Source organism: Atheta coriaria, unplaced genomic scaffold, assembly GCF_025399875.1.
Source record: "Atheta coriaria isolate IRGN ID8LTWV9N9 unplaced genomic scaffold, Caltech_Dcor_3.1 hic_scaffold_8_pilon, whole genome shotgun sequence".
In the NCBI taxonomy this organism is placed as follows: Eukaryota; Metazoa; Arthropoda; class Insecta; order Coleoptera; family Staphylinidae; genus Dalotia; species Dalotia coriaria.
The window spans coordinates 3,812,016-3,837,295 of NW_027045450.1; the positions used below are offsets into that span (position 1 = coordinate 3,812,016).

Below are 25,280 nucleotides of genomic sequence, written 5' to 3' on the forward strand. Positions count from 1 at the left end.
TGGTCATAATTCACATCGGCTATGGATTATGGAGAAATAGACAATCTGCCACTACAGCTTTGGCGGTGCTTATGTCCGTCCGGCTTTCGTCGTCCGTTTGTTTTTCTCTCTCCACCCTCCCCAGCGTAAACGGTTATGTATGTGCGGCTTCAAACGACCGGATGAATGCCCGAACTCCAGATCACATTCATCACTCCGGATATGTACCAAAATTTAAATCAATAGTACCCCCTTTGTGTGCTCCCGTCATCCACGCTCACAACGTATGTGTACTACCAACCGGAATAGTTGCATCAGATCAATATGAACGCAAAAATACAAAGAAATGAATTTAATGAAAATTTAAATTAATAAAGTGTCTAATTATGAAAATGAGGCATCAAGTGCGTGTGGTGCAACTTTTTAATACCAAACGCATGTTGAAAGCACTGATGCTGAAATGTGAGACTTCTGACAGCCGCAAGAGCGTTCCGCATCTTCGCGTGCATGGCACAAAGCGGCGTGCCAATTAGGAAGAAACAAGTCGCGTCGTCTTTGCATCGGTGTGATGCGAGCAGCCCTAGAGTAGGTTTTAAGTAAGTTTTGTTCAACGCCCGACGCGCGAGCGCTGGCAGTGACACAATTAATACGGTACGAGACTGTGACTTCTAATTAAACCACCACCGCACCTATATTGATGTTGTTCGCAAAGAATGTGTCGGTCGAAGTTAAGCCGAGTGAGTGAACCTCCTGCTGCGGCAAAGACGTCAAATGAAATTTGTGTATAAACGACGTTTAAACGCCAAATTCATTCGCCGAGCAAACATTGATGAAGAACCCTCCTTGAGCATGATAATGAGCAAAGGTGTTGGATGAGAATATTTCTAGGAGTTTCTAGAAAGACGCGTAGACGGTCAGGATGGCAAGTAATAGATTAGGTAGGATTTTATAGCGGGCGTGTGATTTATTCGATGCACCCACCGTGGTTGGCGCGGCACTGCTGCCGCCGTACTCGAAGCTGCGAATATAGTCTGCGCCGACGGGGACCCACTTGTTCTCAAGCTCCACGTGAATCGTGTCCTTATCGAAGCCGGCGCGGGACTCCGACTGGCAATTGTACGTCCCGTTCAGCACTCGGTCCTTGTTGTAGACAACGGTGGCGTGGCCAACGCTCTGGACTGGCTTCGCCTGCAACACGAAATATGCGCCGATAACAGTTTTGCCGCTTGGAATTTACGCACGCACAGCGAGGATTACGTGCATTGTCGGGCGCGGAGAAAAGGCGAATAGATAAAGTGAAAAGAGCCGCGCGCCGAGTAACGAGATTTGTGACAAGAGGAAGAAAAATCTGAAGAAAAACTTCAACGGCGACTAACATAAACGACTATTTTCTCGCATTGCAGCAATTTGTGCATTGGTATACGTACGCTGTAGTCATAATCCACACGAGCCACATGCCGGGTCGTGAGTGGAAGCTCCACCAGCACAACACCCTTTGTGTCGCGTTCGACGGCTGAACCGCCAACCTCTGTGGTTGTGCATGTCGCGTTGAGGAATGCGTTATTGCGAGGCCAGAATATCTTGATGTAACGATTGTACGTCAACCTGTAACCAACCAAAACAAAACAACTCACATCAGAAAATTTTCCTAAAATTTTCCTAAAAAATTCTTACCGATTGGTTTCTGTAGCAAATTGAGCAGCTGTGTAGTTGAGTCCTTGGAAGGGTGTGGTTGCATTGATAAAACCGTTCATATTCCCGAATTGCTTGAAGTTGATATGCCCGCTGCCGACAGATCGATTGCCAGGGTAAAACAATTCTCCTCTGAAATGAAGAAAACCGGTCATTTCCTATTACTTTGCATTCTCTCGCTAACTTACGTGACATTGTGGAAAGCATTCCATGTCAAGTATGACATGTTCGCAATTAGCGCCTCCTGCTGAAATTTCGGAGTGCGCAATTTGTACAAGAGGTGCGTGATGTCGGCACTCTTGTGCAAGTCGAGGTAGTTGCGGACCAGCTTTTCATTCCATTCGATAAGCACATCGGCGTTCATATGAGTGGTGTTCCTATAAGATAACTACAAACCAAATATTAATCGATGCAATAACTCTCAGATAAACCATGCTTACCACACCAGAAGATCCATAATTTTTAGCTGATTTAATTGTGTGGTATTTTGCCATGTATTCAATATCAGTGACTGTACGTGAACCGCGGAATTGACCAGTCATCACGTGTGTTTCATCATTGGGTTTAGGCAATTGTAAATTTGCTCCTACAAGGTATCTACCACGTTCCGGACGGGACATTGTCAAGTTACTGCTCATACTAAAAAATAACCGACAGGGGTTTTAATACAAAGTCCAATTAGTTCTCTCTGGAATACCTACACCCAAGCATTGTTTAAATCCACATTGCCGCCAATCTTCAACTGTTCGAAGGCTTTATTCTTATTAATGTAAAATGCATTAATTGCGGCATCGCGTTTGTATTTCAGCTGCCGGTAATTGCCAATTAATTTAACGCTCATATTCTCCAGCAACAGCCAGGACCAGGTTGCTTCTATGCGACACGACGTATCATCGAGGTCGTAGAAAGCATTGGCATGTTTCTCTTGTTCACCTATTATACTGAAATGCAATAAAATAAAAATTTGTCATAAAAAAGTCGAAAAATTAGAAACATGAGCTGAATGAATATTTAATAGTTACGGTGCTTGTGTATTCCAAAACAGGAATATTACGAGAGTGCCCAAGCTAAGAGGGCGTTTGATAATTCCGACTGCTGCTAAGAGTTTCAATCCTCTTGCATCAGCAGGACTCGGGAGTTATAGCAGCGCCTGCGAGACGTTGTGGATTGTTTAAATCAATCATCTTTTTATTGCGCGCGACAAATTCTAAGGCTGTATGTTATGAGTGGATGTTTCGGCTTAAGCACCCTTATTCTATCGCCGCACACCGAGGGTGCCGAGAGTAATGCCATTACACCGCTGCCGCCATATATTTTATTACATCCTTTGTACACCCATGCAACCCATTTATTTCCAGGCAAACAACGACGCCCAGAAAAATGTTCAATGTAGAAAAAAGCAAAGGAACTAAACCTGCGACTTTAGATGATCAACTCATTAGAAAATAAGAAAAATTTTATGATTTTTGAAAATTAAATTTTTGTGGATTGAGTTTGAATAAATAAAACTCAAATACCTGTGCTGTAAAGAAAAATGAAAGAAAGTACAGAGGCAAATGAGAACCCATTATAAAGGCGAGAACGGTGCTCCGAATGCTCGACTTCAAGCGTTTGGTAGTACTTACAGAAAAGCCGCTCCAGTTCTGATCTTCTGAAGCCGCTCGAACGGCGTAACGGCGTCGATTGCGATGCTTCTGTTGGCGTCGTTCGACTCCGCTTTAGCGTTAACGACAAACGTCTTGTATATTTGATGAGACGTCTCAATCTGCGAATGGAAAATTTGATTACTAGCGCTCGCTCACGCGCTTCCACTCCTAATTAATACAACATACTTGCAGATGAAGGTCCCAATCGAACTTCGCCCTGACATTCGCATTCGCCGTAAACTCGGCGAACTTCTCGCCGTAACGCATCACGTTCGTGACGACAAATCCGCTGCTACGCGGCTGCATCTCATAACGCAAGGTGATCGGCACACCTTCCGCGCCCTCCACGGTCATATCAAACGCTTTCGGCATTTTGCCATCGTCGCCCATTTCTATCACGCCGGTAACGCGCAGCTTTTTGTCCTGTCTTGTTAAGACGCCTTGAATCTGATGTTTGCCGTTGGCTTCTTTCGCCAGCCGCCCGGCGAAATCCAGAAGATGCCTGCATACACAGATTAACACGTTGTACGTTTAGATAGATGCCGTAATATGCAAATGTTTCCGGTTATCCTACTCGCTCTTACCGTTTGCCGTCGAAGTCGACGTCGAGCGCAGCCTCCAGCTCGTTATCGCGGAGCGAAGCGTTCGCTCTAATTCCTAACGGGTACATTTGTATATTAGTTCTAGCTAATGCGTCCTGGTCGGTCACGCGCACCACAACGTCGGCCTCGATTTTCTCCAGACTCTTAAACGGCGTCTCTAGATATACGTACGTCTTCATATCTTTAAGGGAATTGAGTTTCCAGGCGGTGTCTAATTTGAACTGTAATCGGAAAAAAAAGTTACATAGTTTTTTGCTAGATTTCACTATGAAAACTTACATTGTTTGATTTATTATTATGCATTGTGTAAAAGAATTCAACTCGGTTGTCTTCTTCACCAAAATCTTTCATAAAACGTACACTGGACTCCGGAAGAGTCAAAATGGAAGTTAAAACATGACCATCAAAGCTTCCTTTTAAATATTCGCCTAAAATCTGCAAATTCATAAAAAAATTTTTTTTGTAAAAAGAAGAAAAGATAACTGAATACAAAACAATAAAAATACATAGGATATAAAGAAAATCGAATCCTTTCCGATAGAAACGATTTGAGCTTAGCAGCTTCACTTGATTGTAAAAAGGTTGTAGTGTCAGGCATAGAGAAATATATATGAGCGCATCTGCGAACAACCAATAAACCGACATTTGATTGCGTCCTTTCCCCTCGGCGGCGCACGTAAAAAGTTTACGGGTTCCAGAGCGTTTCACTTAGAGGTAGCGCACGCGATCATATAAACTTCTTCACACATTTCGTACCTCAACGCCAGCCAAGACGGCAATGTCGGTGGTGTTCGTCAGTAAGGTGATATTGGTGCCGTACGCGTGGTCGCCCTTCTGAAGCCCGCCTCGCACCTCGAGCGTCGGCAGAGCGTCGAACGGCGTGTGTACGAGGAACGTTGCATTATAGATAGCCTCGCCATTTGGGCGCATCCGTTTGAAGTAGTGGGCTAATGTGCCCGCCTGCAAAAAATACACTGTCTAAGCTAATCTGACTTAATGGCCGCAGCGCGTTTGTCAATCTCACCTTTATCCACCGGCTGCCGTTCAGGTAGTCGGCGTCAAGGGCGAGAAGATATTGATGGCCCATCATTATCCTGAACTCGAAGCTAGAGGTGAGTTCCTTGAAGGCGGCGTATGGCGTACTGAGCTTGAGATGATTCTTTATGTTGAACGCGTCCTGAAAAAACATCCCCAAACGGGATCAATATCAATGTCAACGAAGACATTTTCGATGCTGGCATCAAAATAGGCCAGCGAGGTCTAAGATGCAACTTACGCCGAAATCGAATTCATCTCGTAGAATTGCCTCGCCGTCGGGCAGACTTAATGTGGCGACGACATCGTAGACGGTGCCTTTCTGATCGATGTCGACGTCGATGATTACGCACGGGTAGAGAAGCGTATGCACTTCGGCGTAACCTGTCCAATTAAACGGGTCCTCCTCTTCGACGTCTTCGTCATCATCTTCATTGTCCTCGCTGTCATCGTCGTCCGGTTCGATGAGATCTTCGATGAAAGGACTGTCGTTGTTTTCATTCAGTTTTTTGCTGTTGTAGATTTGCTGCGTGCGGAGACCAAGTTCCGCCAGAGTTCTCGGATTTGACTTGCCGCTTGCGATAACTCCCAGCTGAAAAGTGCACACGCAAGAACGTGAAAGCCATAACAATAAATATACGCTTGTGGGAAGCGGAGGTGGTGCGCGTCGGCCGCGGTCCGAAATTGAGGACCTACTTCGGCAAGGCGCGCGGAAACACGCCGCCGGCGAAGAGGCACGTAACTACTTGTATAATGTGGATCCATTAAGTGCATAACTTGGTATAATGAGACATGTTTAAGCCTCGTGCTCTCGTGTTATAACAATGTGATATAGGAAATTTTGCATCAAAAGTACCAAAGAAGCAAATCTGGTATTTTCAACTTAAAGAGTGAACAAAACTATTTAAAAACAAACAAAAAGACCACAAATGGAAATTTGTTATCCTAATATTGCTGGTTTTTCTTTGTGAGAATACAATTTGACCGATCGATAAAAGTGTGAAATGTTTGCGGCATGCGGAAGCTACTTAGAATAACAGAGAGGGTTTGAGGCTATCGCGACCTTAGCGTAGGAATAAGCAAATTGTAAATCTCTGTTTTGACGAAAGATTCAGGCCCCAGCTCATAATATTCAGCATCTCTATACAGACCTGGGACATCGCCAACTTGACGGAAACTTCAAAGTCTAAGCCTTCTTTGAATATGAGTTTTGCGACGATACCGTTTTCTTCAAACCCATCGATGGGAGTGTAAATCTTGTACGAATACTCGAAGTCGGTGATATTAGCATAATGCCAAACTCCGGCAAAGCCGGCGAGCAGGGAGTTCCATCCAACGCGGAAGTCAAGCTGAAATAGAATGTGTAATTATATAATAATTACAGACATCGTTAGCAATGTGAACATAAACACTCCGACATAGTGAGTGAAATCTTACCGCTGCTGGTTGCAGTTTGCCAACGATGAGAACGTCCTGCAGAAATTCCAGCGGAGTCGCCAAATCGAAAAGAACATCGAAGTTTGCCAAACTGACGATGAGAAAGCGGACCTCAATGCCTGTCTTGCCAGTGGGGTATTCAATCTGCGCGACTAAGTGTCTCTGCACTTCGGAGAATCCGAAGCGGCCTTTAATTAATTTGAACTTTTCGATTGGCGTTGTTATATTAAAGACTAGCGTGCTACGCGACAATTTCTGAAAGTGGCCTGTAACATACAAAACATTCACATTCAGCCGCATAGAAAAAACACGTCAATTAAACTACGCCCGACGCCTCGTTTGCTGTGGGTTGTTGGCGTGGACCTTGCGTTTCTATTTGTGCATACCTTCGACGCTCGCGCTGAACTCCTTGTGATCCAGGTCTAAATTGGCAACTCCGCGCAGGTCGCGCGAGCTGGTTGCGTAAATCTTACTCACGAGCAGCCCTTTGTTAAATCCCTTGAAAGGGCTAACGAGAGTAACGGCGCCTGTTAGGTTCTTCATATGCGAATCCTCGTCGATCTGCCACGAGCTCGTTACGGCTATCTTCTGCTTCGGTTGGTACTGAAACAAAACGATGCAAAATCGATGTGAGTGTGTGTGTGCGTCAGGGCATACACCAAAGCATTGTTATTAACGATACCGCTGCGGAAGCCGCGGGTCGCTCAGAAATCCGTACCATCATGTGAACCTCCGAATCGACTTTGGTGCTGTTGTGACTGTGTTTTACGCTGGCACTTAACGACGGTATATCGCGCACGGTGCTGTCGAGCGCGCCTGTAAATTCGCATTTGAGCGTCGATGCCGTCGCCGCGTAATCTCCGAAGAGATCGATGGATACGTGCTGATCGTGCTGCCAGTACATACTGCCGTTGGCGCGATACATGTTACCTCTGTGGCTGAACCTGAACAGAGATATAGTAGACAAGATTAGGGGCTGATGAACTACTTAGCTGATGAAGTTTAGTCGCGAGTCGCGAAAATGCTCACGCACCCGCCATTTAAAGACGTTCGACGCCAGTCATCGAACGGTGTCAATACCAGCGATCGGATCTCCAGCATGGTTAACTCTTCATCATTCTTCAAGTCAATAGAAAGTTGCAGGGACAAAGAATCATCCGGTCCCCATGTGATTCCTGTGGTAGTGTCGAAATGTCCACCTAAATAACATATACGTTCAAAGTTAGTAGTTAATATTATCCACAAAGTGTCTTCTATTCACCTTCCAAATCAAACGTAAAGTATCCTTTAATGGTCCGGCCCGGATAGGAAATATAGAAGTTAGCATCATAGTTGTACGGTTTGGCGTTGGCGTAGTAGACGGTGACCACCAGTTTCTGGTTGGGATCCCGATTTGCATCCCATTTGACATCAAAACCCGCCTCCTTGTGAGTTTCCTTATTATTCGCCCACAAAGATACAGAGATATCTCTTAGCCTGTAACGTAACATTCATCACATTAACGCGATTTATATCTGAAATAAGTCTCTTGGTTCGGTATTGCAATGCACGTACGACCTGTTCATTGCAGGCGATGTCAGTCAAGATACAAAACTTGCCTCAAACTGCTTCTCAACTTACACTCAGAGGTATTAATTTAACTTACTGGTCAATGTGGAGTTCGAGCGATATCTCCCGTTTCTCTTTCAGTGATATCAAACTACTAATTGAGTAAAGTTTGCCCTTGTACAGCAGCCGTCCTGAACTCATTATTTCGTACGCCGAAGTTTGGATGTGGAGCACATTCAGCCCGTATTGATCGTCGTTGTGATCGGCCTGGAAAATTATGTGCAAGTTGTCTTCATTAGAAATTTAAATCTATTCAATTGATTATTAATTGCGTCGCGAAGTGCGTGCGGGTAATATTCAATCGAGAAGGGTTAACATGCTTATACCATTTACAAACCGCCAAAGAAGTTGTGTGGGCAATTGATGAAAGGATCGAATTTATGTATTGCCATGGACAAATAAATGTTAAGATAAGTATGTTTTGTGACTGTGGCGGTGTTGTAGCGATAATGTGTTTTCGTCAGACGACAGGAAGGAAAGATGGGATGACCGAGCCCCAATCTCCATCAAAGCTCAGACAGCTGAATAATGAGAAAGTGTCGAGCTTAATTAATACGAGCGCGTGCGATAGCGGTTGGCAAGGATGTACGGAAGGACCTCAGCGTCCGATCCGAGAGAGGATATGGGTCGGGGGACCGTACAACTGCCTTAATTCTCACCTTAATGTCTATCTTGAATACGGTGTTGTTGCGGTGGTAATAGCAATCTGCATTGATCTCACTAAAACTGGGCGATTGCACAAGTAATTTAAGGTGGTGAATTGCCTCGAGGTCCGTGCTACGGTCTTGGTAGAGTCCCTTGACGTCAAACTTATGTCCGCTAAACCAACTGCAGTCTAATTCAACCTGTTATTAAACAATAAATAATGTACGATTAAAGCCTGCACTTTCGCTATTGTTCACATCTTGTTATAATGCAAATGCATTCAATAATTCCAAGGAATTTCGCCATCTTGGAATTGTATAAAATATCCAGAGTTTAGTTTGACATCGGGGAATAAAGTAAAATTATTACTGCTGGTACCAAACGCGTGATAATGCGCGCGTCCATTAACCGCATTATTTCATAACACTGATATAATCAGGACAAGAGAAAATAGACTCAATTACATGTCTCAAGAGTGCGCTTTAACTGCGCGCCAGTCACTCTGGTAATCTGGAAGTTTTTTCCATGACCGTGGTCATAATTAATGTGAAAACTTACCGTATAGTCGCCGGAGTTTTTCTCTTTTAACTTGCCTTCGAGTACCATCGGTTTGAACGTCGGTATTGTAACATTTAAACGACCTTCGTACAGCTCAAGCATTTGACGTGGATGATACCAATAAACGCTAATGATCACATCTTTGTCCCGACCGGTACGCACCAGCGCCGTTACGTCCGTGCCGTAACCCATTTGGGCGTACGACAATAACGCTTTGACGTCCAGCTCTGTCTTCTCGCGAAATAAAGATGCACTCGCTTTAAACCGGGTGCCATTCTTGAGCGATCTATATGTTAGGAAAACGTTCATTGTGAGCATATCCCTGTCCACTGTCAGGTTCTTGTTGAGATGTGGACTGGCGTTCAAAAGGCCTTTCAGTAGAATGTGACCGGCCGCTCGCTGCAAATAGATCGTAATTGTTTGTTATTACTGTTATTACTTCGGTTGTTACTATTATTGACCCAATGGGCAAATTTTCCACCTGGTTGAATACACATGCAGTGTTTACCTGTAATGTTAATGTGGAATTAAAATTGTAGCTCGGGTACGCACTGGCCGCCACTTTAGCTTCGGCCGTAATCACTTCCATGTTAGGTGAGAAGCGTCTGGCCAGTGTTACATCTACCAACACCTCGTGTTCTCTCTTATCCACGAATTTGTAGTCCAGCTTTAAAGTGGATGTTACGGATGTTTTCGACAGTGAGACGTAGCCAAATAGCTTGGATGCAAGCCGCTTTGTTTTGAATTTCAAGTCGACGTCGTATTGCGAAATGCCTGCTTTTGAGATTAGTTTCACCGAACCTGTAATCGAAAAATAAAATAGATGCATAAGCTCTATGAGAATGACAAAAATAAACAAACCCTGCAGGTCGGCAACGCGCTCCTCGTTTATACCCAGGTATAACTTTGGCTCGTATAAAAATCCGTTGCGGATTTCTTGTTTTTCCAGCGATAAGAGAGCGTCAAAGTTTTTTTGATTGTTGATATCCAGTCCCAATTGGAGGTACTTTTCCGTATCGGTGTTTTTATACTTGCCGCGGGCGAGCACAGTCCCTTCAGTTGAGCGTAGTAAAAGTGTAAGGTTTTGACTTTCCTTATCAATGGTCATATTTGCACCCATGATGCGCGGAATGCTAGAATCAGGCGTGTCGAGTGTAAGACTCATGTAACTACTCGCGGGTGTCTCTTCCCATTTGTATTCGAGCAAATAAGTAATTGCAGTTGGGTCAGATTTTTGTAGAGACAATCTGAATCCAGCCGGTCCTGCCATGATAAAGTGCGGTACGTTGGCGATGTCAGTCACGTTCGCGAAATGATAATCTGCGCATAGCTTAAGACCCAGGGTCTTGTCCACAGCGGGCCAAGTACACGCTGATCCCTGCACACGGTATTTCTCAATGCCTTCCTGCAGCTCCTCTCCGCTGCCTTTCATAATTATCAATTCGGACCTGTTCATGCAAAGATGGACCGTTAATTACATTAGAAACTTTCACTCTAGACGAAGTTAATCCTACCTGACACCAATAATCTCATTGGTAGTTTTGGGCAAACCAAACTTGATACTCAGTAGCTTCATGCCTCGGATTTTCAAGTGTGCGTCGATAGCAGTGGTTGTATGCATGCTAGTCTTTAATTTGATGCCTGTGCTTGCGAAATACGCATCTACTGACATAGTGCCGACGATGTCAAGTGCGATGCTTGGATTGATGCTCGTGCCCACATCCATTTCCTTGGTCTTCAAGAAATTCTCAGCGTCCAATGAGCCTTTTAATTGTAGATTAATGGACGTCGTACCAACCGCGTTGAGCGTGACGGGCAGACCAGCACCACTCGACACAACGTAGCTGGTGTCCAGAAACATCGCCGCTTTGTTGAAATTGATCTCCTGTGATTACATAAATGAAATGAACATTTGCTCTCGGAGTGAAAAACGCGTTCAGATTGTAGACTAATATACACTCACCCTACCGGAGAGAATGCGCTTTAAGTGCTCGAATGGATCCAGATTTTGCAGTGCCGTGCGAATCTCCTCATCGCCATTAAATGTCGCATACTTGAGCTCATTGCCGAATAATTTCATTCCCAGGGCCACCTGTTGGGTGCATAATTACGCCGTTTTAAATCGCCCTCACGAAGAATTAATCAAGCGCGTCGGCATGCAAGCCGCCTGCATTTTAGAGCACTTACCTTAGGCGATCCGAAATTGTTATCCATCTTGTAGCCCAACTGGTCTATGGCATTGTCGTATTCGTTACCGTCGGGAGCGTCGCGACGGAAGCGCATTTGAGGAATTTTGTCTCGTAGATTTTTTGCGCCGTATTCTCCTTTGGGCCCGAAAATCGATTCTGCATAATGCTCAAACCCTTCGAGTCGACCGTACACCTGCAAACAAAGCCGGGGCGCGTTAATGCATGCAAGCGCAGAGAAGACAAAACAAGGAGGTAAAATAGCCTACCTCTAGCAGGTTGATAGATTCGCCGAATAAATCAACGGTCACGTTCAGCATAGCGGATCTAGGAATGTACGAATTTTGGGAAAATATTACATTACTCTCGTAGTTTCCGCCTGAAAAGAAACATTAATGGTGTATATTAATATAAGTGTGAAAAAAGACATGAAAACCTTTGTAAAAAAGACAAATTTAGAAAACTTTCCAAAATTATTTATAGGACATCATCAGTTGCACATCAAATGCCTCATTATTAAAATATTGTCTTTGAGCTTAAAGCTTATCAACGCAAATTTACTTTCTCCTGATAATATTTTTTCGTCCCGCCTCAATGGACAAAGCGATGCAATAAATAATAATTAGATTATCTACAACGACGTTCATCAAATTGACCCGCACGCTGGAGATCCAATGCAAGAAGTTGGGCCGTAAAAATAACACTTACCAACATTATATTCTTCGAAAAAAACTGAGCCCTCGTAGTTATGGGAAAACTTGCGCACGTCGCTGCTAAACTTTTTAGTCAGATCTTTGTCGGAGAGCAGACCCTGGATCTCTACGCGGCTCGGAATTGATGACTTCAATAAATTGTGCAAATGACTCCAAATAAAAGATCCCACTAAAACCAAAAACGCTCATGAGATTTCCCAGCACGCGAGGTGCCAACAAGCCACCATTGTAGAGAAGCGAAAAAAATTTGCTGTGTTGGATGTAGTCAAACTACAGGGCGGCTTCGAAATGTAGACCTCAAGCACATAACATTAGCGTATTCAACACAACTCGAAACAAGTATAAAAAATGTTAAATTATAAAAGTTTTTCTCTCCCGGCCGACGCGGCACGCATGAAGCGTGCTTATAACTTTTATGTCATAAAAAGAGTCAATGAGCTATAACGTTGGCTTGCTGTTAAAATGTGGAAGTATTTTCATCATATCACACTTACCTTGATTCACCTCTTCATACTCCAGACTGTGCTTAATCGTTCTTATCACGAGATAGTTTGGACAGCGCATTACCTGCAGATACGCAGCAATACGAACCTCCGAGTCCTCGTTTTCATTGCGGAAGAAATTCTCAAAATATTGGCGCGTTTCCTCGCACGGTAACCGGCGATGCGCTTCGACTGCGGCAACTCTAATAGCCACATCCAGCTGAACATCCTCTGTCATCATACGCAGTTCCTCTTTAAAGGACTCCGAGGCAACACCAACGTTGGCAAGCGCTTTCAACGCGACCAAAAGCTGCAAGCAGAAATCACATATGCGAGTGCATGTAGAACGCACCCTCGAGCATTTCCATCATTCGGCATCGGCTTAGTGCCTCCGCTTTTCTACGCTGACGCTCCGCAGCAATCGATAAGCTATTTTGTTTATTCAACATTTAAATATTATATGCGAGGCATGCGATGTCCCGCGGCACCTCAGTCAATGTTTGTTTACGTACCGTCTCCTGTGTTTTGCGATCTCCTTTATGCGAATTATATGCTTCGCTTGCCCTGTCTTCTAAAAGTTGAATGATGCCATCGATGGCGTCCGAATCCATGCGACAATCGACGTTTTGTTTGCAGTACGTGTGTGCCATCGACGAGATGGCCAACACCGTTGCTGGGTCCTTTTTCCCTTGAAGGAGTTCATATGCAGTCGTTACCATCGCTTTAGAGGGTAATGGAACTAATGCTATTGACATCATCCAATCGCGGATAACATTTTCGGGCGCGCCATCATTTAAAACGATTGTTTTCATCAGTTCTATGGAAGCATCACTGCCGAGATACGGCAAAACGTCTATTACATGCTTCCTGAAAGTGCATATTTACCAATAAAATACCTTAATACCTAATCCTGAAGAAAAAACTTACTTTCCCATATCACACAAGGTGCTAGCATGGTTGTGTAGCGCCTTGAGCGCAGGCGACGAGAGAAGTCGTGCGGTGTGAATGAATTTTGTGAATAAATCAGAGAATTCGGTTCGAACGTCATCTGCGCTCACCCGGCACAATTTCTTAATCAAATCGCGCGACGACTTCAACTCGCCGGATGTGGGCTTCGGCGTTGGGACGTGGTCGTACAGCAGGGGTGTACGTCGTTCAATTGGTGCCTGTTCTTCGACAATCTCTGGTACTTCGTCGATCAGCGTCAGTCGCTGGCGCACAATCGTCGTTGCACCTGCGGCTCGATTGGAAAACGGCTCGAAGATGTGCGACTCTTCGCATTCCACGTTTTGGTAGATGCGATGGTCGATAGAGAATTCACAGCGGGCCTCCGACTTTAGCAAACTTTTACCCTTGTAATTCTGCAACATTTTGTAAGCACTTTAATCCGCACATCCCCGGAAATCCGCGCCAGCATAATCAGCGGTAGTAAAGTGGTGAAGTAGGAAAACATGAGGGTTGCGATGTAAATTTAATAACTATGACACGCGTTTGCAAAGTATAGGACCTAAGCAAACATTGTCACAGTCAACACTAAAATGTGGTCACGCACATGTCATGATAACAAAACTTTACGCATGCTGACAACTACACCTACAAGTGTAGTGTCTTATCAGAATTGAATAGATTCTAAACCTACCACTCTAAAATTGTAAGGAGTCGATTGAATCATGGAATGCAGCCGGGAACGACTCTCGCAGGTGCTCATATCCTTATACTTCTCGACAATCAGACTGGTTCCCTTGGGTCCTTGAACACGATACTTGGTTTTGCATCGTCCGCGCACGTCTTCCTCATCGTCCACCTCGTGATCCAGATCGAAACGACGCATTGAGTTGTGCAACATTGTGAGAATACCCTTTTTGAAGTTGAGTACCCAGTTTTTTTCCTCTTCGTAGGGACACACCTCAGTGACAAGACCATCATGGAAAGCGAAACGCATGGAGAACTCTGTGAGTACATCACTGAAGGCTTGGCTGTGCTCATGCAGCGTCTCATCCTCATTCTCCGTCGACCATACATTTAGCCGTTCTGGGTCTGCGGTGTTTTCTTTGCTGTCGCCGACACCTTGCGACTTGAAACTCTTACGCAGAGTTACATCGCTTAGTGTTAGGATGCCGTCGCAATGGGAAATGAAGTCTAAGTGAACGTCGCCTTCAATAAATAAGCTCGATTCGTTTTTGCTTGTGCCCACGAACAGCGAACTCACGTTAACCGCATATTTGTAGTTATGTCGGATACCGGGTCGGTATACAAATTTTCCACCTTCTGAAAGTTATGTACATGTTTTATGAATTACATACATTCAATTATCAAGCAGAGCAAAATTTATTTCAATATTACGGAGAGCAGATTTGTTTATAACGTTTTTAGTTTTTCACGAACACAAAAGCATTCCTTTTTGAGATGGCATGCGAGAAATACTTGTCCTACATAGGAACACGATTCGAATTATGCCTTTGAAATCGTGTGAATGGGTTCTACCATCATATTAGCCCGTCCATACTGGCTTGCACAATTGACATAAAATGATTCTTGAACAATAGCTTACAGAATTTTGCCAGATTTAAAAAAATCAGAATTTAAGTATTTTCACCTGTTTTTACGAATATATTCAAGCTCAGACATTACGAGTATTTAATTTATGTTATTTTATTAACAAATTGGGTTGTAAACTTACCTTTACACTCTGGCCTGCCACATATGTTTGGATCCTTTAACGGATCTAAAAACAAACAAAAACAAACAGTTAATATTCTTGCTCCCACGATTTTATTGCCTGTTGGTGAAACTATAACAATAAATAATCCTTTGCAATAATTAATCCTATTCAATACCGATTCATGACAAATCCCAGTTTACCAGGCTAATGATTTTAATCCCACTACAAAATAAATAAATTGAAACCAATTTCACTAGTTGAACAAATCTCAAACGTCCAATTTGCGACTTCATATTTTCAAAATCCAATCTTATATTTTGAATGCGTTTGCATAAAATAATTTCATTTTAATGCAGCAAGCTTTATTTCTGTATATTTGATATAGACAGACAAAGCATAACATTAAATGATGACGTGGGAGAACTTTTTTTAATTCGCCTTTAGCACTTGGAACGTGTTTTCTTTTCGAGGTATATAATATTAAATTTTGCGGTTCAAATATATGTAGATTATCTAGTGAGAAAAGCATTGCGCATAAATATTTCAACATCACCGACGGTAATACAATGCTAATTATATTTTCGCTTTGTTTCGTAGCGCACGGCGTTACGCTGTTTTTTTGGGCAATTCTACATGCAATTTTCCGCGCGTAAAGACAAGCTCCAGCAGCTGCATCGACTCGGTTGCGCCCGCAACACTCACATCTTTACCGCCGCCTCCGAACACAAAGCATCAGCGAAGAGAGAAAGCACACGAGCGAAGTAAGTGAGACTATAAATAGCAATTTTTACATTGGTCCTGGTTTGGTACTACTTTTTCGCCCACTTCCCTTCTGCGTTTCTCGCGGGAGCGCCATGTTTTTTTCTCAGTGGCTCTCGATCCGTGTGTGTGGTAGTTAAATTTTCGAAAAATATAAAAATGCTAGATGAAAAGCTTTGGTCGATGGAAAACGCGGCTAAACGTTAAAGTTCTTTCACATTTTATGTTTGTTTGCGTTTGTATTTTATGCGCGCGGCGTGTAAACGAATGAAAGGAGCGCGTTTGGTATTGGCGAATTCCAAACGGCACGAATGTCCGGAAATTCGTACGCTGTGTTTGCGCTACGGGGGTCTGCGAGTACATTTATAATTTTGCGAGCGGCCGCACGGCTTCGATAGAAAAATACTCATCGATACGCAACGCTGCCGACGTGTGTTGGCTGCGAACACTTCATTCTCGATTGGTTTTTTTGTAATACGGCCCAACGTTTGTGAATTAATCAATGCACCCTCAAAAACAATATACAGTCGCTGCATATTTTAATATCAATTCGTGATGTAACCGAGCGTGAGGAAAACATGCGAATGCGCACAACTCTGTTTATCGAGATTTGTTGAAGCACATGTGAGTGGAAACATTTGGTTTTGGACAGGAATTTAGTGTATCTTTGAGTCACGGATTTTTAAAAACATAAAACATCAACAGATTGTCCAGTTAAGGCCTGAATTTCAGTATATCCTTACTAATATTATAAATGCGAAAGTCCTGATGTTTGTTACACTTTCACGCAAAAACTTCTTAACCGATCATCATGAAAATTTGTACACATATTCTTAGTGGTCCCCGAATCGTTATAGGCTACTTTTTATTTAATAAAAAATATATTTTTTAAATAAAATAAAGAAATAGTTTAGCCAATAATACCTCTGCATCTGGCTATTTGACTACTTTAACGCCATCTAGCATTCCAGCAATGAAGCTCAAACCTAAGTACTATAGTACCATCACACTGTATTACCGACAACTACGTCAACATCAAATCCAATTGACTACACTATGGAGACTGTACACTATACTTCCATAGACTATACTTTCAGCCATTTTAAACTTCCCGCCATTCTACTTCATTGTTACTTCTTCTGTGACTACAGACGCATACGGAAGCAACCTCATTATTTTAGATATTTGCGAGCGAAGCCGCGGGTTAAAGCTAGTTTCTAATATATCTTAATTTTCTCGAATTTCTGGCGTGTTTACTAAAAATATTTGCAAATATTTTTAAAACAACAGCGTTGAATATAATATTTATATTAATAACGTAAACGTTAGCAAACGCGTCCAACAATTGCATACAAAAATAACAAAAGTGCCGGCCCCGCTTGAGCGACACGCTAAAAAAATAATAAATACACGCCGTACGGGTTGGTTTCGCGCACATATTGCTCGCCGCGGGTGTCCGCCGCGATTCTATAAGCGGACAATGAAAATATTTCGAATTCCCATATACCTTTATTATAAAATGCTAACAACATTCTCAACGCAATCTAATTTCGGCTAAATTGATATTTCCTTTTTAAGCGGTCTCGTTGCACCGCTTAAATCAACAAGACTGCTTAATAACGGCTTATTTAATTTCATTCCAAATACTTACTCTGACCACCATTTATGCTTAATTGAATGAGTCATATTTAAACTTGAAAATTGCCCGTTTTTCATATATAAACTCACATCTTAATTGTATCACGAAGATTAGCGCACATATCAACCATTAACAGTTGTATTAATCACATGGATTCGAGCTCGGACGGTAGCAGGGCAAACAAGCGAAAGTTATGAAGCACGTAACGTGTTTACATCTTATGTTTACAAATTGTTGGAATTTCCAGCGAGCGTTGATGCTGGTTCATCGTTATCGCCGGTTTTATGAATGGGAGTCGAATGCGGCGCGACGTTATGAGTTAATCAACAGTCCGAACACTGCCCGAGTCGCTATCAAGTGCGCCTTTATTATTAGATTATTTCTGCGATATCCGAACTGGACGACAATAAATGCTATTTACACGCTGCCGCTATCGACGGCTTCGAATTATGGGATAACTTCATTGGAGGTCGTAATTTAATTAGACGCTTCATTTCTCGCCCACGTGCAAAATCTCGAGAGGTGCTTTTAAATAATTACGTGAATGATCGGTTACTTGTTGATCCGCATTTTAAGTTTTAATTTCGCAATTTGCCTAATTGAATTCACAAATCAACAGTGATTTGTTTTCGTCAAATCACTCTTAAAATTAGTATATAATGTTTAATTTTACAATATTTCATAATATATCATAATATTTCACAATTTTTTTTGAAAACAGAAAATCTTGGTTTTAAACAAGTTGGACACCCCTGAGACATAATTTTATACAGACTCTAGCAAATTATTTAAAACATTTGTATTAACACTGTCGTAAACGTTGCCGCCTATTGTTGCCGAGTTTGTTTAACAACTAAAACTTCATCGTTTTGAAAATGTTATAACTTGATGCAAGTGAGAAGAGATTCACGAAGGATAGGAGGCGGATGAAAATGCCACAATCCGAATACCGCCACCACAGTGTTGTACTCCGCCTAGGAAGGAAACGCGTCGCTAGTTGAAGTGGAGCGTAGTCGTTGTTCATCAATTTTCATTTTACACAACTCAAGCATTATTGTGTTGCGATGCTCACGTGTGCCTGCGGTCTGCTTGTTTGTATTTAATTAATAATCAATACCGGTGCTGTTTACGTATTTTCCTCCGGCAAGTTTTCTGCACTGAGATAACTTGCATCCTTATGTTGTCGAGTTTCTTTAGGTTCGCGGAGAAACGTACGTAATCGTTACCGGCAGCCATAATTAATTTCAAGTTTGCAACATTAAGTTGTCGTTAGTCGCGGATGCGCTGTTTGTTCAAATGATAAACGTATGCGTTTATTGAAGCTAGTTGAATTTGAATAAGAATTTCCGTAATATCAATATTTTCCATGCGTTAGTTTAATGATTCAAGCAAAAATAAATGTGGGAAACACTTAATCTGTTATCAGTTACAATAAAATATTGATTACTGAATATAGTTGAGTATTATCACAAAGTGTTCTTGACGTAAATATATGTTATGATGTAGTTCAATCAGTATTTGCGATTAATATGTAATAAATATAGTATCAGAACACCAGTGACATGCATCGCGACGCATCAGAGAGAAACAATTTGTTGTTGACATTTAATAAATAATGTACGCTTAGGAATCAGCTTTAACAACCTGGAAAGTAAATATTTAACCAGGCGTAGTTGCAATAGGTGTTTGGTTTTTGTACTGTAATCATCCTGCCGAATCTGTAACATTATCTGTCACCAACACAGTCCACCAAATTCACAACTGAGATTCATGATTTATTACTACAAGAGTAATGGTAGAGTAATTTCAAAAATATTCTCAACTCTTATTTTTATAATATTATTTGGATCTTGTTATCATAATTTTAAATTAAACTTAACTTTTGATGTTAAACATTTCTAATTATCATATTTATCGGAATATCGTTGACCGCCGTTGTTCACTGCTCGATCGGAAATGTATTTAGTTCAATTTTAAACAAATAGTTTACGAGTACACTGAAGCAATACATCATCGGCGCCGCATAGCCATTCAGCAGTTGGGCCGTCCCTTCATTCATTTATTCGGCATCGTTTCGTTTTCCGCTGGCGTTCGCGCATATGCGACGAGATGCTGTGGTTAGTTTCGCTCAAGTACCGAAGTATGTTTGATTTATAGCGTTTTCCAGATCGAGAGGGGAATATAAGTTAGGTTTACGCGAACGCGCGTGTTTATATTGTGGATTTGCAAACACCAGGGGTGCGCGTTACGGAACAACAAGATGCTAAAATTCGATCTTCTAAATGCCGTTTCTTTAGCTTCGCTTCTGTTTTTCTTTCCATTCCTGTTTTTTCTTTGTGTTGCATAAATCAAGTGTATGTACAAACGCCGTAATACTTCATTCAAGTAAAATTCACGTATCAATGAAACACAAAGTTTTAATTTTAATTTTATGTTGCTGCTTTTCTTGGCATGTGAAATGTTAGAATAAGTAATTATTTATAAGTTAGCTCATAATAAGCGAAGATATAAAACTGACATGTTGCAGCAATTTTACTGCGCATTACTTCCAGTTTAGTTGGCTTACAAATTTCCGCAAAAACTTTCTTTTGCTGGAAGTTGTTGTCTAAAGAACTAAAACCCAACAAGCAAAAAATGCGTCATGCATACACGGAAAGTTTATTTTTCCTTGCAGAATTGCGCTTGCTTTGTGCTGCAAGTAACCGTGGACATAATATGAAGAAAATAACATGTACCTACAATGTTTTGTCTAATTCGGAAAATAAACGGCGGCAAAACTAAACAAAACGAACAAAGAAACTCATTTTCATTTGGCAGCGTTGTCGGGCTACGCTTTGCACTTTTATGAGCATTTTCACTTGAATTAAATGCTCGATACTAGTGCTAGCCGAAAATGTTTTGTTTTTATTGTTTATTAACGTCGACGTTATATTTTCTGCGCACAATTTAATGACCACGTGCCATTGCGCTACGCCAAACCGTCCACAAACGGAAACCAAGTCGTAAAATTTAATAATTGCGAGATTTCTGTTTGGCAGCAAATTAAAAGCTGCCAAATTAATAAAATATTTAACAATTTCCACAACGCACGCGTTTAGGGCCGTATAAATTACCCTCCCTGGTATTAGCTTCTCAGACCACGTGTTGATATAAAACGCTAGTATGGATAAAGGTAAACAAGCGTTGCGGCAAAATAAAATATGAAGTCAACTTACTGTTTTGCGCGAACGATACGCCGAAAAGCGTCGTCGTCACCAGCATCAGCAACAAAATCAACCGGAGGCGGCCCATGTCGCCCCGGCGAGCGAAAAACGTGCCGATTTTAATTGCTCCTCTTCTTGGCGGATCTCCGCTGACGAGGAATGGAAAACCGTAGCACTAATTAATCACACCGACGATAGAAATACAAGAATCGCACACATTCACGAACGGCGCTCAGTCACTGACGATGCACACACGATCGATTATCGATCGGCAATTGTCCGTCGCTTAGTAAAGCGATACTTTTCGAGCGCGACGCTGACGAATGTCGAGATCCGTCCGACGTTGATGTAACTAATACAAAGGTCGCGTGTTCAATGGTGGCCCACATCAGCGTCCAGCCAGCTGAATGATAACCGAGTTCAAAGGGTCGAAGGTTTGACGCGATCTTTCGATTTCGGTTAAGTTTATCACTATTTCTAGATCCCCGCCTCCCAACCCCTAGCACTAAGACGCATTAACAGAGTTAACTTATTGTTAAATTTAATGTTGTCACAACACTCATCAATGCGAGTGAATTTCAAAAATAGAAGACGTTAAATTGTTTATGTGCGTATTGAACCCTCAAGGTCGAGTGTTACCATTTGCATAATCCATGCTAATGATTTGCTCGTTTTGTTTTCTTCGAATTCAATTGTCGTACTGATAACAGTGATTTAATAGCAGATGCTAGAAATGCGCTGAGTGCGCATGGTGCAACAGAGTTTTATCTCCTTCTTTGACGCGGCAGATTTCGTGCCCGCGCGCACTTTCGCCTCCGGAAACACATGAAATCAGCATCAATTGTTATCGCCGCTGATTTTTGCTATATATATATGTCTCGGCGGTGCGCGCTTTAGCATCGATTTGGGAAAAGCTCACGCTGCTTGGGTCATTGTCATGTGAAGCGGGCGCCGTTTGCGGGCGCAGCTCGTAATCCAAATCTAATTCTATCCAACGACCATCGAGTGTATCGGAACGTCGTAACTGTAACGCTCGATTTTCAAACACACTGCCAGCAGCGCTCTTTCTAATCCTCTCGACGTTATTACTCTCACGTGAAATTACCGACCGCTGAAATCATCGTCGCCGAGCGAACTAATCTGGCAGTGCAGTTTAGACAGAACTCCGAGTCAACGGTGCGGCACCAATTCGAGATTAATTAAAATTATCGCTAAGAAGCTTCAGTGTCCGTTGCTCCAGGCGCGCCCGCCTTCGCGCGGAATATTGAAATAAAGCGAACGAGGAAAGCGCACCAGACAGGACGAAAATGTTTCGCAAGTTTAACGCGCGTCGCCTCGCATATATTCGTATTTTTCGCTAAGAATCGTAGATGGTAGATTGTTTCCGCTTTCGCGTTTCCTTTACGTTGTCGTCAACATGATATTAGGTTGGTCTTTATCCGCGTTTATTTACACTCCGCGAGGTGCACAACTCTCAGAAGCACCTGTCTACAATTATTTCACTCACAGTTATCCTTATCATTTTCCTGTCATTTGAGATACCGCTGCACATCTGCGCTAGTGAACAAAGTTGGTGATGCGTCCTGCTTACATCCTGTTTATTCGTGTTATATTCCAGAATTTCCGCGCGAATAAACAGCGACATCGAAGTGGAAACGCAATTACTGAGTGATTAAGAATAGTTTAGAGTATGTAGCGAGTAAAAAAACGCAGTAACACATGACTAGATTGTGCACGATTGTTCGTTTACTGCATATCTGGACCAACTGATGGAAGGGGGACAGACTGTTTCAATGATACTACGACCCGGACGTTGGTTAATTTCTGAATGGGAGAGCAAACGGCATGGCTACATTGAATACAGTATCATTGACCAAAGGCAGTGCGCATTCACGCATTGTTTCTGCGCATTGATGCCATAATTAATGAGGTAGTCACCGACTCTCTCTACAAATGTTGCATACAGACCCATTGAACACGCAGGATTGAAGTGGCCTGCATGTCCTGTGCAGGTACAGAATGAATATGAGTTAGTCACATTGACAGTAATTTTCCTGTGCATTAAAATGATACAAATTTCCTTCATGGTCACAGATGTTTTAGTAAAATGTCTTATCCAACCTTATAAATTGGATTTCTTTGAATCTGCTTCTTTGCTCTGTTGTGCAATTACAGACAGGTCTACAGCACCTGTTATCTTCGATATACTCTTAGAAAGTACCTGAAGCATTGATATCAATGCTAATAATGGCGTAAACTGCGATAGCTCGTCCTTCGATTGTTAAACATGGTAGTAAAGTGATCCAGAGATTTCAATCGCAAACGACGCGTCGCTTCCGATTCAATCCTAAGCGAAGGAGGCACCGGGGTTGCAATACGACGACACATAAATACAACGAGAGTGTCGCGTTTGCGTTTTCCAATTCCACCAGCATGCGCATTGTTTTTACGTATCGGGCGCCTGCTGCATGCATACGATCGTCCGCCGTGCCGCTCGTGCCGCTTATCGCCCCGATCTAACATAATGACCTACAGGCGAAGATAAAGTGCTGGAATAAACAGCGTGTTGCGGGTTGCCTGCAGAGTAGAGCACGATTAAGGTTAGATCGGTTGGACGCATAGCGTACCACTAGTCTAAACATACCTGTACTTTGCGATTTCGAGCTTCAGTGGCGTCTTATAAATTAGCCTGAGGCACAAACATGACATTCGGGCCAGTATCAGTTCACTATTCATTAACATATACCTTCTGCGCTTGTTGTAACTCAAGTTATAGATATACCAACAAGTCTGTACCTACGGTTAGCGTAAACATTTACACCAAGTTGGTATCTGCTTAGCAAATCCGCAATAAAAATAGAAAACAAAACGTACTTTTCCTGGAGCGCGAAGGTTTTATTTTTATTTGTTTTCGCCCTTTGTGTTTTTACTGGTGCCGCTCGTTACGGGCACTTGTAAATAACATCAAATCGCATTATACACATTTTGAACGATAAATTTTTACACTGTTTGCAGCCCGTTTTGTTTGTGAATGTTTGCGTTGACTTATTGTTGACTAAATCAATAATTTACGTTCTGGCCATTCATTGTTTTGACTAAATCTACACTGCTATCGCCGCAATTAATGGGTTTAAATTCTCCAAATTGTATCCGCTTATGAAGCTACTACACAAGCGCAATCACGATGTTTCTCAAGGTTATTACAAAGTATAAATACACTTACACTATTAATATATTTTCCAAAATCTACAAAATGAACAATTTATTACCGCGGTATATTAAGACACAGATTCCAGTCACACAAATTTCCGTATACACTAGGTGTACATGTGGCACTAAAGTTATTCGACAATTTTAATTGCAATTCCCAGTAATAAAAGTTGGAAAAACAAATATGAATCAAGTATGCTGCATTGCCATCACTGTTGTCAGAATTTTTAGGGGATCCAATTGCGTTCAAAATAAACTGCCTTTTTGTAATTCTATTTCATCAAGTGAAAGAAATGATGTATCAAATGATATCAATATCAATATCACGTGAGGGAGCATGATGGTAGCAATATTTTCGCTGTTAACAAGCACAGTTAAGAATAAGTTACGAACAGTTGCGGAATAACTAGGAATAAGCTACTTACTGAAGTCTGTTATTCTTGATACACCAAATAATATTGACTACATAAAACTTAGTGCATAGTAAGAGCATAATAAATATTGGTAGAATCACACAATTTAGTAGCGTAAAATTACATATTTTTTGCACAAATACCTTAAGTAAATAAACGCATTCTTTAGTTTAACATTGTATAATTTCAATTTACTAGGTTATGCTTTGCAGAAGAGAGAAAGAGTTTCCTCATCCTGAAGACATGCCCAAATGATGGAGAAATAACTTCTCTATGTACATAGCACGAAAAGGTTAGTTTCTATTGGTTTTAAATTTAATTGCATATGTTATTAATTTGTTCCATTTTTTATAGACGTTATCACCTGGTATGTCCATTCACGAGTTCATGTCAATAGCAACTTTCCCGCCAAATTGCACCCTTCCAGAAACATTCGGCATCGACTGTAATGACTCTCTACACGCTGCCAATGTGGATATTGTTACATCATTGGGTACTAGAAGTATCTGTATCAAAGCGGATATCGGAGAAATACTGCGGTCTGCTGAAATTTTGCAAATGCTTTTATACCAATTTGATTATTAATAATATATTCAAATAAATAAATAATAAACGTTATAAATTTTTTTAAACTTAAAGCCCTTTTATAACATAGGTATGCTCCCTACTCATTTGCAATGCCAAATCCTCAGACGGAGCTCTAATGCATCCTGTATCTCGGCAATTGGTTGACCAATTTTGAGTTTCTTGCTGCCATGTTATAGTCCAGGATACTCCTTACAACATAATGCCCTTTTATTGAGTTAAACCA

The 25,280-nt window shown here is 41.9% G+C and overlaps 1 protein-coding gene across 1 annotated transcript in view; it reads right to left on the reverse strand.

The window, feature by feature from the left end:
* The window catches only part of Apoltp (Apolipoprotein lipid transfer particle), a 33,398-nt gene extending 12,199 nt beyond the window's left edge, over positions 1-21,199 (reverse strand). The window contains exons 1-35 of the mRNA XM_065309437.1: positions 20,859-21,199; positions 15,264-15,308; positions 14,223-14,851; positions 13,511-13,944; positions 13,096-13,450; positions 12,596-12,893; positions 12,097-12,270; positions 11,658-11,767; positions 11,390-11,584; positions 11,166-11,294; positions 10,717-11,087; positions 10,064-10,650; positions 9,711-10,003; positions 9,203-9,601; positions 8,659-8,844; positions 8,037-8,206; positions 7,653-7,867; positions 7,425-7,590; positions 7,110-7,335; positions 6,778-6,994; positions 6,392-6,657; positions 6,106-6,303; positions 5,196-5,546; positions 4,944-5,096; positions 4,676-4,879; positions 4,199-4,354; positions 3,902-4,140; positions 3,504-3,819; positions 3,297-3,436; positions 2,373-2,612; positions 2,112-2,310; positions 1,860-2,059; positions 1,654-1,803; positions 1,407-1,584; positions 961-1,167 (exon numbers count right to left, since the gene is read on the reverse strand). Of these exons, the coding sequence (XP_065165509.1) occupies positions 961-1,167; positions 1,407-1,584; positions 1,654-1,803; positions 1,860-2,059; positions 2,112-2,310; positions 2,373-2,612; positions 3,297-3,436; positions 3,504-3,819; positions 3,902-4,140; positions 4,199-4,354; positions 4,676-4,879; positions 4,944-5,096; positions 5,196-5,546; positions 6,106-6,303; positions 6,392-6,657; positions 6,778-6,994; positions 7,110-7,335; positions 7,425-7,590; positions 7,653-7,867; positions 8,037-8,206; positions 8,659-8,844; positions 9,203-9,601; positions 9,711-10,003; positions 10,064-10,650; positions 10,717-11,087; positions 11,166-11,294; positions 11,390-11,584; positions 11,658-11,767; positions 12,097-12,270; positions 12,596-12,893; positions 13,096-13,450; positions 13,511-13,944; positions 14,223-14,851; positions 15,264-15,308; positions 20,859-20,934 (8,472 nt within the window). The 5' untranslated portion in view covers positions 20,935-21,199. The remainder of the gene's footprint in view (positions 1-960; positions 1,168-1,406; positions 1,585-1,653; positions 1,804-1,859; positions 2,060-2,111; positions 2,311-2,372; positions 2,613-3,296; positions 3,437-3,503; positions 3,820-3,901; positions 4,141-4,198; positions 4,355-4,675; positions 4,880-4,943; positions 5,097-5,195; positions 5,547-6,105; positions 6,304-6,391; positions 6,658-6,777; positions 6,995-7,109; positions 7,336-7,424; positions 7,591-7,652; positions 7,868-8,036; positions 8,207-8,658; positions 8,845-9,202; positions 9,602-9,710; positions 10,004-10,063; positions 10,651-10,716; positions 11,088-11,165; positions 11,295-11,389; positions 11,585-11,657; positions 11,768-12,096; positions 12,271-12,595; positions 12,894-13,095; positions 13,451-13,510; positions 13,945-14,222; positions 14,852-15,263; positions 15,309-20,858) is intronic.
* Between the last annotated feature and the right edge of the window lie 4,081 nt (positions 21,200-25,280).